We start from the raw sequence: 14,306 nt of genomic DNA on the forward strand, positions 1-14,306 counted from the left end.
ATTGCGAAAGCATTGTTTGGTCTAAAATGCATCACATCCATGAGGTTTTTTAAAAAATGTGACTTGTATTCAAATATATATTAGCAAATTCTCATATTTCAAAGAATATCTCACCTACTAATAAATATTTTAGCATAATTTTTCAGGGACAAAAATGTCCATATATAAGTCAGCCAACCTAGAATCTCAATTTTTTACTTGTAAGAAAATTTAAATATATAATTTGTATATATTTATAACTTTAAAAACTAATATCAAAAACAAAAAAGCATTAACTCTCCATACACAAATTACTGAATCTTCCAAGGCTCTAAAAATGCAGTTGTTTAAAGCAAGAGTCAAGATATCTAAAGGAGCCAACATGTAAATTATGTTTAAAAGAATTTCAATTGTTATGTTGAATTTTCTGGTCAGTTTGGAGTATTAAGTTGATCATATAAAATATATTTTATTTTAAAGTGCTATATGGTCATATTTGTCAAGAATCCAGAAATCTGTGGTCCTTAAAAAGCAAAATTTAAAGAGTGAAGGATCTTCACTCTTCAATCCTGAGTATTTTTTTCTTCCCACGTGTTCTCAGCTATCAAGCTTGTTTGTTTGTTTATTTATTTATTTATTTATTTACGAAGCCAAAAACGAGGAGGCAGTCAGACAGACTCTGCATGCGCCGGACAGGGATCCACCCGGCACGCCCACTAGGGGGCGATGCTCTGCCCATCTTGGGGCTTCGCTCTGCCGCAATCAGAGCCAAGCTAGCGCCTGAGGCAGAGGCCACAGAACCATCCTCAGCGCCAGGGCAAACTTTGCTCCAGTGGAGCCTTGGCTACGGGAGGGGAAGAGAGAGACAGAGAGAAAGGAGAGGGGGAGGGTGTGGAGAAGCAGATGGGCGCTTCTCTTGTGTGCCCTGGCGGGGAATCGAACCCGGGATTCCCGCACGCCAGGCCGATGCTCTACCACTTAGCCAACCAGCCAGGGCCTCAAGCTTGTTTTAAAATGCTTTCAGCTACCAAATTTGTTTTTAAATGCTCCAACACATCATTGTACAAATTGGGGAAACAAACTCAAGACTCTTGACCACAGCATTTTCAGCAGTCTAGATGTTCCTGATAATATACATGCTTCCTGTGTTTGTATTCTTGAAGCATTTGTACAATATTAACCTTTAAAATGAAACTAACAACATCAATAATTGTTCTCTTACATAGTTTATGGTTTCTGCGGTGTTTTTTGAATACATCAGTGCTCAGAGCCTTTTTAAAAAAAAATACCCTTAAAGAAAGAGTACAAAATATTTAAATCTGTAGTTTAGAACATTATAGTTTTATGTTTGGAATTTCCAAGGTAAAGACTGACAAAATCTGTGCCCATATCGATGACAGATAAAGCCATAGTTTTATATGATCATTAACAAGAGAGATGCTTTTGAGAAATGAGCATATTATCAACCACGAAGACTACAAAATACTACACACGTGTTTCACTAATAAAGTGGTTAAAATCTGGATTTGCCTTACTTAGTTCAATGTTATTTTTTTTTTGAGGGCGACTGTGCCCTGAACTCCTGTCTAGGGAATTCTAACACCCGACCCGCTCAATGGCTCCTTCCACTCTCCCCCACGCCGCTAGTCTTCCCTCCAAACACAAATGCACACACACGCTCAGCCTAGCCAGAAGATAAAGCTAAGATGGCAGCGCGGAAAGTACAGAAGCCACACTCAGTGGGACTAAAAACAAAACAAAACAACAAAAGTAAAGCCCTCTATGTTCTTTCATTATGCACATTTCCTTAAATAACCTGCCCCCTACACACACACACACCAGAACACAGCAGCGAAAGGCAAAGAGTAGTAGGGTGAGCAGAATTGGTGGGAGGGACGCTGGCTTTGCACATTTTGAGAAACCTACATCTTCCTTCCTCAGGATGACGGTTCAGGTGACCCTTGAGACTTGCCTTGGGGACCACCCTCCCCTTCACGTCCTCTTGACAGTGGAAATAAGGGTGACTCCAATCGTCCTTTCCTTCCCGGCCAGCGCCCCATTCCCTGCCACCCCAGGGGAGCGTTCCAAGGTGCCCAGCTGCCAAGGCAGTAGCTGCAGCAGTTGCAGTGACAGGGTAGTGCACAGTGCGGAGCCAGGAAGAGGAGGAGGAAAGAAAATGCTGCATTGGCTATCAATTTAGAGTAGAGCTGCCGCTGTCGCTACTGCGAAAGGAAACGCTGCCAACCGCAACAGAAATGTCACCCTCAGTATAATACCTAAGCAAGCTTGTGTTCAATTCTGCGCACGCCTAGTTGCACCGCTGGGTGACAACGAGTTCCTTAGGAAATTATCCAGTTACCGGGTTTTGTGTGTACCCAAAGGCTCAGGAAAAGGCCTGTTTGGGACTGAAGGGTATGGTGAAATTCAGGAAGAAATGAGAAAAACTCGAGGCCAGTGCAGCCACTTCGGTCAGTCCCCACTAGAAACTGTCAATGGACAATGACTGCACATGCCACCACCTAAGCCTAACCTGGAAATGTTTTTCTGTGCATCCATCTGTGCATCCATCTGTCCGTCCATCCATCCATCCATCCATCCAACCAACCAATATACACATATTTCCCTCCTGCTTAGGGCTAGAGCCTGTGTTAGGATCTGGGAATATCAATGTGGGACACAGACAACATACTCATCCTTATGGAAAAAATTCTAAATGTTTCATTTTGTGTGCTACCACTTGTGAAAAGCTATGTGCTGAGGTAAACATCCCAGATGCTTGAAGTCCTCCCATAATCTCATGTAGTATTATTTTGATTATTATTTAGAGGTCGAAACTTGCCCAAAGACATAGGAGTAGCAGAGTTGGACTGTCAGAGCCTTTGGCTACCTCCTTCACTTCTGCTACGGTAATGAGCCCTTATACCAGCTCCTACATGTTCAGACATTTAAATCCACTAACCTTTAGTTGCCTCTATACCTGTGTCTTGGATCTCACCCCAGGGTTGGGGAAGGGGGCTTTCTGTTCAACATTGAGCTTGAAACTGCTGAAACTCCAGAATAGGTATTAGCCTAACAAATACTTATTGGATACTATCTATGCACAAGGTTCTAAACTAGGGGCTGAGGAAGACACAAAGATAAATGAGAGAAGCTCTGAAGAAGTTTATAAGATAGTTGAAAAAACAAGACAAAAATTGTTTAACAGGCTACTCACTATACAAAAATATTATGATGTATGCTTGCCCTTTGTCCCTATGTTTTCATGATCTCATTTCTGGCTTTTTAAAAAAATCAAAATGACATCTATCATTTAAAGCCCCAGATAAATGTATTCCTTCACTACTTCCTCCTCCTCTTCAACTAGAATTAATGTACTTTCCCACTCCTTTTTTTTTTTTTTTTTTTTTTTTAAGGGAAGGATATTTAAAGAAGAGCCACAGACATAAGAGCTAGTAAGTATTGGGAGGACAGGACTTAATGATTTTGTCAGGAGCATAAATTTATACTCCTCAAATTGAGAGTCAAAAGAATAATACTAGAAATCAGGGTGCGTTGACAAATATATTTCTAGAACATTTACTTAAAAGGGGTTAGTAGAATAGCTTGGAATAGAGGACTCAGAAAATGTTACATTTTATAGATAACAATGATAATATCTTTGAAAGATATGACATTTCCAAATATTATACAGACATAGTAACAATTATAAGTTTAGGCCATATTCCAGAATTATCTTCAGTAATACAAGTCTGGACAGAAAAAGATAAGCCACTAAGTGAAAACCCTCAATAGATAAGAATGCACTTTTAGGATGAGTGTGGACTCCATAAAACAGTATTTAAGAAAAGTATAATTGTGTTAAGATTTGGCTCTGATGTAAATGTTGAGAACAAGAATTTAGGAATAACTGGCTTGTGAATACTTTAATAACTGTGAACTATACCTTTATAGAGAAAAAAAATGCACGAATTTATTAACTTGTCTTTTGTAAGTAAAAGTTATTTTAAAGAGAATTAAATCCTAAGGACAAAAACTCCAAAATAAGATTGCCAAAGGACTTCTAATTTGGCTGGTCTTCTATGCCTTGAATTTTGAATTAACCAGCACTGTTCATGGTGAATCTTCATGTTGGCAGCACACACTTTGGGGAGAGGCAGCAGGAGTACGAGTACGTAACACTCATATTCTGAGGGTTGGCACATTGCCTCTCCTTTCAGATCCCAGTTCTTCCACCTGAAGGGAACCCATTACCTGAAGCCGAATGCCTGTAGTTAACAGCACGCCTAGCACTTTCCTTACTCTTCCTCAGGCTGCAAGTAAAACCCGGAGAAGTGGATTTCTTTCTGATGCCGTTTGGCTCCACCGCCCCACACCCAAAGCCCTGAAGCTGAGGGAGTGGCGGCGGGGAGGGGGTGGGGAGCGAGACAGGCTGGAGTTACTGAGCATGTGCACGGAGTGGCGCATGCCCAGTGCAGCCAGCAGCTTCCCACTGCGGGTAGTCCGGGTGGTGAGAGCGGCGGCGGCGGCAGCAGCAGCGGCGGCACCGCCTCCTCCTCAGACTTCCGAGGTGGCGGTGTTAGATGAGCGGCCCCAGTAGCGGCGAGGGTGGTACGGGAGGGAGGAGGAAAAGAAGAAGGAGGAGGCGGAGAAGGTCGTCGCTGTCTTTGTAGTCTCCCGACTGCTGGAGCGAGAGGCCACCGCCGGAGCCGCCGTCGTTGGAAAAGGGCTGTCTGTGTGTGAGCGCGCGCGTGTCTGCCTGTTGGCCTGCGGGCACCAGGCAGCGGCGGCGGCGGCGAGGATGATGATGTGCGCAGCTAATGCCTCCCCCGCCGCCTCCTCCTCGGGGCCCGGCGGGGACGGATTCTTCCCAGCCGCCACCATCTCTTCCTTCCCGGCGCCGGGGGCGCTGTTCATGCCGGCTCCTGAGGGCTCCGTGGCAGCCGCGGGGCTGGGGCTGGGGCTGGGGCTGCCTGCCGCGGACTCCCGGGGTCACTACCAGCTGCTGCTGTCAGGCCGGGCCCTGGCCGACCGCTACCGGAGGATTTACACAGCTGCGCTCAGTGACAGGGACCAGGGGGGCGGCAGCGCTGGACACTCGGCCTCCAGGTGCGTCTACCGGTGCCCTTCCTTGCGCCACACGCGGCATGCGCGCCTGTGTGCGTGTGTGCGCGCGTGTCGACGTACGTATGGACTGAGCTACCTTTCAGCGAGGGCTCGCCGCGCTGTGCTAGAAACACTGAGATAGGAGGGTGCGGTGGCAGCAGTTTCTGCTCTTAATGTTATGTCTTCGTGGGTGGTTAGTGAGGTTGGGAGAGTGGAGTCTGGAAAAGGTAATGGTGCGGGTCGGTTACGTCGTAACCGTTACGACACGTGTGTGTATTGTTGAGGAAGGAGGAGGGATGGGTAAAAGGCAAGCGTGTAATACATAAGAGAATTTACAAGAGTGATGAGGGCAGTGGCGTCTCCAGTGTCTGTCGCAACAGTGTTTGCACGTATTTCTCACTCTCCAGTCCCCCATGACATTCCATTCTCCTCTTTCCACCTCCCATAAAATCTGCCAGATACGCCTTTCACCTAGAGGTAGAGTGGAATAGATTAGGCATAGTGTTTATATACGTTTGTGTATTCGTATATATTAATATATTTATATTTATGGTGCGTTCCAGGTAATAAGCCTGGGTTATTTATATGGTAATTTAAGAGAATTAAACAAAAGGGATGCAGATAGAGATTTATATGGATGTGAAAGGTGTCTGATTCAGATCTTTAGAGCTGTACTTTGATAACTGGTCTTCAAAAACGTGGTTGCAGCTGCTCTTGTGTTCTGATGTTCCATCAGCCATTTCCCTTCATCTTGTGTTCTGTTTCCTCTGTCACTTACAGCCTTTAGTGTTGAAGGGTTTTGTGGGGAAAAGGGGAATGCTGAAGAACTTAAGAATATGACAGCTGATAGTGTTCAGCTGCCACCAACTATCGAAAATTTGAGTAGTTCCTGGGTCTCTTCTTAGACTGATTGTATCTTCACCTTCTTTGATGTAGAAGATGTTAAATCACTTCCATTTTCTTTTTCTTAAAATATGGGTGTCTTTTCTGCTGAGAGCTCTTCTATTGTTATCTCTTCCATGCCTTTGCCTGCCACGCACCCTGAAGGATGGTGACTGACTTGTTTCACCAGCTTGGCTTTGACAGTGGTATTTGGGAGTTGGCATCATCTTTTTTCTTATAGCTAATTGCAGTACGTGGGGAAATGGGGAAAGCATTGTAGGATTTTGTTAAATGTTACAGAGTTTACTGTATTTGAATGTGCAGTTTGTTAGGCAATAACCAGATGTCACATTTTCTCCCATTATGAAAAGGTGGGCTGTAAGTCAGGTATTTGGAGTTTTATCACTATGTACTGTGGCTCTTATCTGTTGCAGAGAGTTGTAAAAGTGGAGCTTTGTTCACACTTTTTGGGGGTAAACCAGCCTTCTCATATCTGTAATTGTTTACTGTATAGGGCACATGAGTAGTTTGTTGTATGGATATAAATGTGTGTAACTACCTTTTTCTATCTAAGCTGAAGGTCTCAGTGGCACAAGTCAGTTTCCTGATAATGGTTTTGAAAAGAACACAAAACCTTATTAGACAGTTTTCTCTGATAATTTTGAGCTGTGATTCTCTAAATTATGGCACTGTAGGTACATCTTTACAAAGCTCTGTCAAGGAATTTGAATTTATTTTGTATGTTACTTCCCGACTTATACAATAACTTGTGATTGGTATGATTCCACTTTAACTTCTTACTGCTATACTTATGTAATAATACAGTTTCTAGATAGCTAGAATTGAAGTTTTAGACAAAATTAATATAGGTTAACCACAGATATAAAACTTGTGAGTGATTTTTAGTCTTTGACCCATTTTTGTACAAGCTGTCAGTTAAAATTAATGAGGAATTAGTTCAAGCATTTCAAGAAGTATTCATGGAAACCTGCCTTAATTTGTATATAACCCTCTACTGCTTGTTCAGAACATTGTTGTTTATTATTGTTCACCTTGTTTTTTCTAAGTTTTAGCCTGCAACTATTCATTATAGAGAATTTGCTTAGAAATTTAATCACATTTTTTATTAAATATGTTTGGGGAACTGGAGCTAGGAATGAGTGATACTATCTGTATGAAAGTATTTCAGAGACAGAATGGAGCAAGAATAGAAGATGAAGCTCTAGTGAGCATGAAGTTTAAACAATGAGAGAAAGGAGACAGTAAAGAAAGCTTAAAAAAGATAAAAATAAGAGAAGCATGAGATAATAGCACCTCTGGTCCTAAGAAAGTGGATTGAAAGGCCACAGCAGTGTTAAATGCTGGAGTAAGTGAGAACACTCTCCAGGTCACTGAATACTTTTTGAGGAAGTGGTCACAGTAGAAAGATGTGAGGTGTCAGTGGGAGATGTTGAGGTAATGGGTAGAAGGAGAAATTAAAGAAATGAGAGAGGTATATGTGATGGATAAAGGTCAAAGAGATCTCAGAGGCTGGATTAAGATGACAGAAGACATTAGCTGTTGAAAAATGTTAGGAGGAGGGAAGTATAAATATAAAAATTAGGAGTTTATTGAGGGTAAGAATTATGTTGTATTTATTTTGGTAACTCAAATATTTAGCACAGTATCTGGCATCCATTCTGTAAATACCACGTGCCTATGGTGGGCCACGCACTGTTTTAGGTGCAGAAGATACAGCAGTGAGCAGGATAGACAAGGTCGCTCCTCTCTAGGAACTTCCACTCCAGTGGGGAGAAATAAACAACTGATAATATCTGATAGTGATAAGTAACTATGAAGAAAATTAATGTGATAGACAGTTTGTAGTGGGGAGGCTATTTTAGATAGGGTGGTTTCTTGGGAATTGACATTGAGGTTGATTCATGATGGGAAAGCAGGTCTAGAGGAGGAGTCTTTTAGGAAATTATAATAACGACTCTGAGGTGAGAACAAGCTTGTGTTTTAAGGAATAAAAGGCGAGGTAGTTATCAGTCAGCATTGAATGAGTTAATTACTGTGGATTATGTTTTAGATCAGGGGTCAGGAACTTCTTTGGCTGAGAGAGCCATGAACGCCACATATTTTAAAATGTAATTCCATGAGAGCCATAAAACGACCCGCATACGTTAAGCCAGGGGTCCCCAAACTTTTTACCCAGGGGGCCAGTTCACTGTCCCTCAGACCGTCGGAGGGCCAGACTATAAAAAAACTATGAACAAATCTCTATGCACACTGCACATATCTTATTTTAAAGTAAAAAAACAAAACGGGAACAAATACAATATTTAAAATAAAGAACAAGTATATTTAAATCAACAAACTGACCCAGTATAGTATTTCAATGGGAACTATGCTCCTCTCACTGACCACCAATGAAAGAGGTGCCCCTTCCGGAAATGCGGCAGGGGCCAGATAAATGCCCTCAGGGGGCCACATGCTGCCGGAGGGCCGTAGTTTGGGGACCCCTGCATTAAGCATTATCCAATAAAAATTTGATGTTGTCCCGGAGGACAGCTGTGATTGGCTCCAGCCATCCACAACCATGAACATGAGTGGTAGGAAATGAATGGATTGTAATACATGAGAATGTTTTATATTTTTAACATTATTTTTTTAATTAAAGATTTGTCTGCGAGCCAGATGCAGCCATCAAAAGAGCCACATCTGGCTTGTGAGCCATAGGTTCCCGTCCGTTTTAGATGTACAGTAGAGAAGTTGAGGGAAGGTAGCCTAAAGGCATTAATGACTTTGATGGCATTCTGGTGAAGGGAGTGGTTGGGAGGTTGTCCTCTAAAGCTCCATTGGTTTTAAATCTTGACTGCCACTTTTTAGCTGTGTGACCTTGTGTGTATTACATAACTTCTGTGCCTTCATTAAAAATTTTTTTTAAAAATTGAGATGTAATTGGTGTATAGCATTATATTAGTTTCAGGTATACAACATAATAATTCCATTTTTGTATATGTTGTGAAATAAATCACCATAACATGTTCAGTTAACATCCATTACCACACAGTTATATTTTTTCTTGTGATGAAAACTTTTACAGTTTATTCTCAGCGCTTTAAAATATGTGTACAATATTGTATTATTAACTGTAGTCATCATGCTGTACATTGCAACTTCATGACTTATTTATAAATTTTATACCTGGAAGTTTGTACCTTTGGACCATCTTCACCCATTTTCCTCAATCTCCCCTCCCTGGCCCACTCCCATTCCCTTCCGGCAACTACCAATCTGTTCTCCGTATCTATGAGTTTGTTTTTTGTTTTTTTTTTCAGATTTCACATGTGAGTGAGGTCATACAGTATTTATCTTTCTTCTGTTTTATTTCATGTAGCATCATGCCCTTAAAACCTTGTCTACGGTGTTGCAAATGGCAAGATTTACTTCTTTTTATGGTTAAATATTTCATTGTATATATAATACCACATTTTCTTCATTCATGCATTGATGAGCACTTAAGTTGCTTCCATGTCTTGGCTGTTATAATGCTGCAAAGAACATTGGGGTGTAGATGTCTTTCTGAGTTAGTATTTTTGTTTTTGTTTTTTAATTTTATTTTGAGACAGAGACAGAGAGAGGGACAGATAGGGCCAAACAGACCGGAAGGGAGAGGGATGAGAAGCTTCAATTCTTGGTTGCGCCACCTTAGTTGTTCATTGATTGCTTTCTCATATGTGCCTTGTCCGGGGTGGCGGGCTACAGCAGAACGAATGACTCCTTGCTTAAGCAAGCTTGAGCTGGTGAGCCTGGCTCAAACCAGATGAGCCCAAGCTCAAGCTGGCAACCTTGAGGTTTGAAACATGGGTCCTGCACATCCCAGTCTGATGCTCTATCCACTGCGCCACCACATGGTCAGGCTGTTTTTATTTTCTTTTGAATAAATATCCAGAAGTACAATTGCAGGATCACGTGGTAGTTCTACTCTTATTTTCTGAGGAATGTCCATACTGTTTTTCATAATGGAAAACAGTTTGTTATACTGTTTACAATCCCACCAGCAGTGCACAGGGTTCATTTTTCTCCACATCCTCACCCACAGTTATCTTTTATCTATTTTTTTTTTGTTAAAATACCTTTTATTTTTATTTTACTAGGTTTACATTTAATTAATTTATTTTAAATTTTTATTGATTTTAATTTATTGTGTTTAAATAAATTAAAGTGTCCCACCGGATATATCTCCATCCCTTACCCCTGTGTTCCCCTCAACACTCCCTTTCCCCCTCCCCCAATGCCTTACCCCCTTCCCTCCAGAATTTGCTGTCCTGCTCTCTATACCAGGGGTCTCAAACTCACAGCCCGCGGGCCGCATGCGGCCCGCCGAACAATTTTGTACGGCCCGCAGACTAATCCACGAAGTTCAAAATATTTTGGATAAAATTAAGTAAGCCTAGGGGCCTACTTGTATTTTTCATTTCTCTAGCATCCTAGCTAGATATTAGCTTAGTTAACAGCAGTTGTGATGCGAACTACAGTTTCTGGTCGTTTGGTGACACTGAGTAAACTGCACGTACGATTGTGCTTGTTGTACTGATTTTTTTTTGTTTTCAACTGCAGCGAGAAAAGTGTTGCGTAACAGTTGCCTTTTGTAGACCTAGTGTGGCCCGCTGAAGGGCTGTGATCTTGCTCTGCGGCCCACATGCTGAGTTGAGTTTGAGACCCCTGCTCTATACCAACGTGTTATGTAAATGTAATTTCACTAATCACTTTCCTTTCTCTGATTTCATCCTCTCATCCCCTTTCCCTCTGGTCCCTTTGATTCCGCCTCTGCCTCTATTCCATTCCTTAGTTCACATTATTCATTAGATTCCTCAAAAGAGTGAGGTCATATGATATTTTTCTTTCTCTGCCTGGCTTATTTCACTTAGCATAATAGTGTCCAGGTCCATCCACGTTGTAGCAAAACATAAGATTTCCTTCTTTTTCACAGCCACGTAATATTCCATTGTGTATATGTATCACAGCTTTTTAATCCACTCGTCCACTGACGGACACTTGGGCTGTTTCCAGATCTTCGCTATTGTAACAATGCTGCAATAAACATAGGGGTGCATTTCTTTCCTTCCTTCCTTCCTTCCTTCCTTCCTTCCTTCCTTCCTTCCTTCCTTCCTTCCTTCCTTCCTTCCTTCCTTCCTTCCTTCCTTCCTTCCTTCCTTCCTTCCTTCCTTCCTTCCTTCCTTCCTTCCTTCCTTCCTTCCTTCCTTCCTTCCTTCCTTCCTTCCTTCCTTCCTTCCTTCCTTCCTTCCTTCCTTCCTTCCTTCCTTCCTTCCTTCCTTCCTTCCTTCCTTCCTTCCTTCCTTCCTTCCTTCCTTCCTTCCTTCCTTCCTTCCTTCCTTCCTTCCTTCCTTCCTTCCTTCCTTCCTTCCTTCCTTCCTTCCTTCCTTCCTTCCTTCCTTCCTTCCTTCCTTCCTTCCTTCCTTCCTTCCTTCCTTCCTTCCTTCCTTCCTTCCTTCCTTCCTTCCTTCCTTCCTTCCTTCCTTCCTTCCTTCCATTTTTTTCTGAAGCTGGAAACAGGGAGAGACAGTCAGACAGACTCCTGCATTCGCCCGACCGGGATCCACCCGGCACTCCCACCATGGGGCAACGCTCTGCCCACCAGGGGGGGATGCTCTGCCCATCCTGGGCGTCGCCATGTTGCGACCAGAGCCACTCTAGCGCCTGAGGCAGAGGCCACAGAGCCATCCCCAGCGCCTGGGCCATCTTTGCTCCAATGGAGCCTTGGCTGCGGGAGGGGAAGAGAGAGACAGAGAGGAAGGCGCGGCGGAGGGGTGGAGAAGCAAATGGGTGCTTCTCCTGTGTGCCCTGGCCGGGAATCGAAACCGGGTCCTCCGCACGCTAGGCCGACGCTCTACTGCTGAGCCAACCGGCCAGGGCCACATTTCTTCTTTTGATTCAGTGATTTGGTATTCTTAGGATGTAGTCCTAAAAGTGGGATAGCTGGGTCAAAAGGCAGTTCCATTTTTAATTTTTTGAGGAATCTCCATACTGTTTTCCACAGTGGCTGCACCAGTCTGCATTCCCACCAGCAGTGCAGGAGGGTTCCCTTTTCTTCACACCCTCACCAGCACTTATTATATTATATGTTGTTTTGTTGATGAGCACCATTCTGACAGGTGTGAGGTGGTATCTCATTGTGGTTTTAATTTGCATTTCTCTAATGATTAGTGATGTTGAACATTTTTTCATATGCCTATTAGCCATTTGTATGTCCTCTTTGGAGAAGTGTCTGTTCATTTCTTTTGCCCATTTTTTGATTGGATTGTTTACCTTCCTGATGTTGAGTTTTACTAGTTCTTTATAAATTTTGGTTATTAACCCCTTCCAGGGGTCTTCAAACTTTTTATAAAAACCGCCCTCTTTTGCAGTGCTGGTCAACCTGGTCCCTACCGCGCAACCAAACAGCGCTGCGATTGGCCCACCATGAAAGCTGGACTGCCCACTAGTGGGCGGTAGGGACCAGGTTGACCAGCGCTGCAAAAGTGGGCGGTTTTTATAAAAAGTTGACGACCCCTGCATCAGATGTATTGTTGAATATGTTCTCCCATTGTGTGGTTTGTCTTTTTATTTTGTTCATATTGTCTTTAGCTGTGCAGAAGCTTTTTAGTTTGATATAGTCCCATTTGTTCATCCTGTCCTTTATTTCCCTTGCCCGTGGAGATAAATCAGCAAATACATTGCTGTGAGAGATGTCAGAGAGCTTACTGCCTATGTTTTCTTTCAAGGTGATTATGGTTTCACGATTTATATTTAAGTCTTTTATCCATTTTGAGTTTATTTTTGTGAATGGTGTAAGTTGGTGGTCTAGTTTCATTTTTTTGCAAGTACCTGTCTAGTTTTCCCAACACCATTTGTTAAAGAGACTGTCTTACTCCATTGTATGCTCTTACCTCCTTTGTCAAATATCAATTGTCCATAAAGTTGCGGGTTTGTTTCTGGGTTCTCTGTTCTGTTCCATTGATCTATATGCCTGTTCTTATGCCAGTACCAAGCTGTTTGAGTACAGTGACCTTGTAGTATAACTTGATATCAGGAAGTGTGATACCTCCCACTTTATTCTTCTATTTCAAAATTGCTGAGGCTATCTGAGTTCTTTTTTGGTTCCATGTAAATTTTTGGAATATTTGTTCTATATCTTTGAAGTATGCAGTTAGGTATTTTAATAGGAATTGTATTGAATTTATAGATTGCTTTGGGTAATATAGACATTTTAATGATGTTTATTTTTCCTGTTCATGAACATGGTATATGCTTTCACTTGTTTGTATCTTCCTTGATTTCTTTTATCAATGTTTTATAATTTTCGAGTACAAGTCTTTAACCTCCTTGGTTAAATTTATTCCTAGGTACAGTGGTACTTGAGATACGAATTTAATTTTTTCTGTAACCGAGCTCATAAGCCAGTCAACTTGTACATCAAACTGCCGATACTGGACCTGTGCGCCAACGTGTCAACTAGCAGCAGCTTCCTGAATCATGACTCATATCTTGGAATTTCGCTTGGATCTCGAACAAAAATACGGACCTAGTAGCAGCTCGTATCTTAAAAAATGTGTATGTTGGTCTGTTCATATCTCAAGGTACCACTGTATTTTATTTTGTTGTTGCAGTAGTGAAGGGGATTGTTTTCTTAATTTCTCTTTGAGACAGTTCATTGTTGTTGTATAAAAATGCCTTTGATTTCTGAATATTAATTTTATATCTTGCCACCTTGCTGAATTCATTTATTAGGTTCAGTGGTTTTTTGACTAAGACTTTAAGGTTTTCTATGTACAGTATCATGTTATTAGCAAATAATGGTAGCTTTACTTCTTGTTCAATTTGGATGCCTTTTATTTCTTCTTTTTGTCTGATTGCTGTGGCTAGGACTTCCAAAACTCTGTTGAACAAGAGTGGTGAAAGGGGGCACTCCTGCCTTGTTCCTGATTTTAAGGGGATTGCTTTTAATTTTTGCCCATTGAGTATGATGTTGGCTGTGGGCCTGTCATAAATGGCCTTTATCATGTTGAGGTATGTTCCCTGTATTCCCATTTTGCTGAGAGTTTTTATCATAAATGGGTGCTGGATATTATCAGATGCTTTTTCTGAATATATTGATATTGTCATGTAATTTTTATAATTCTTTTGTTTTGTGATGAATCACATTGATTGATTTGTGAATATTGTACTAGTTTTGGCTCCCCAGAATAAATCCCACTTGATCATGATGTATGATTTTTTTCATGTATTGCTGGATCCAGTTGCTTATATTTTGTTGAGAATTTTAGCATCTGAGTTCATCAGGCATATTGGCTTAT

The 14,306-nt window shown here is 41.8% G+C and overlaps 1 protein-coding gene across 16 annotated transcripts in view; it reads left to right on the top strand.

The window, feature by feature from the left end:
- The first annotated feature begins 3,881 nt into the window (after positions 1-3,881).
- Positions 3,882-14,306, top strand: part of MYCBP2 (MYC binding protein 2) — a 334,178-nt gene continuing 323,753 nt past the window's right edge. For 8 of the 16 annotated variants that reach the window (XM_066380736.1, XM_066380739.1, XM_066380740.1 and 5 more), the window contains exon 1: positions 3,883-5,085. In XM_066380736.1, coding sequence (XP_066236833.1) covers positions 4,778-5,085 — 308 coding nt within the window. In that variant the 5' untranslated portion in view covers positions 3,883-4,777. Of the gene's footprint in view, positions 5,086-14,306 lie in introns of all 16 variants that reach the window. The other 8 variants (XM_066380742.1, XM_066380750.1, XM_066380741.1 and 5 more) reach the window with 2 other exon arrangements.

Source organism: Saccopteryx leptura, chromosome 4 (assembly GCF_036850995.1).
Source record: "Saccopteryx leptura isolate mSacLep1 chromosome 4, mSacLep1_pri_phased_curated, whole genome shotgun sequence".
NCBI lineage: Eukaryota > Metazoa > Chordata > Mammalia > Chiroptera > Emballonuridae > Saccopteryx > Saccopteryx leptura.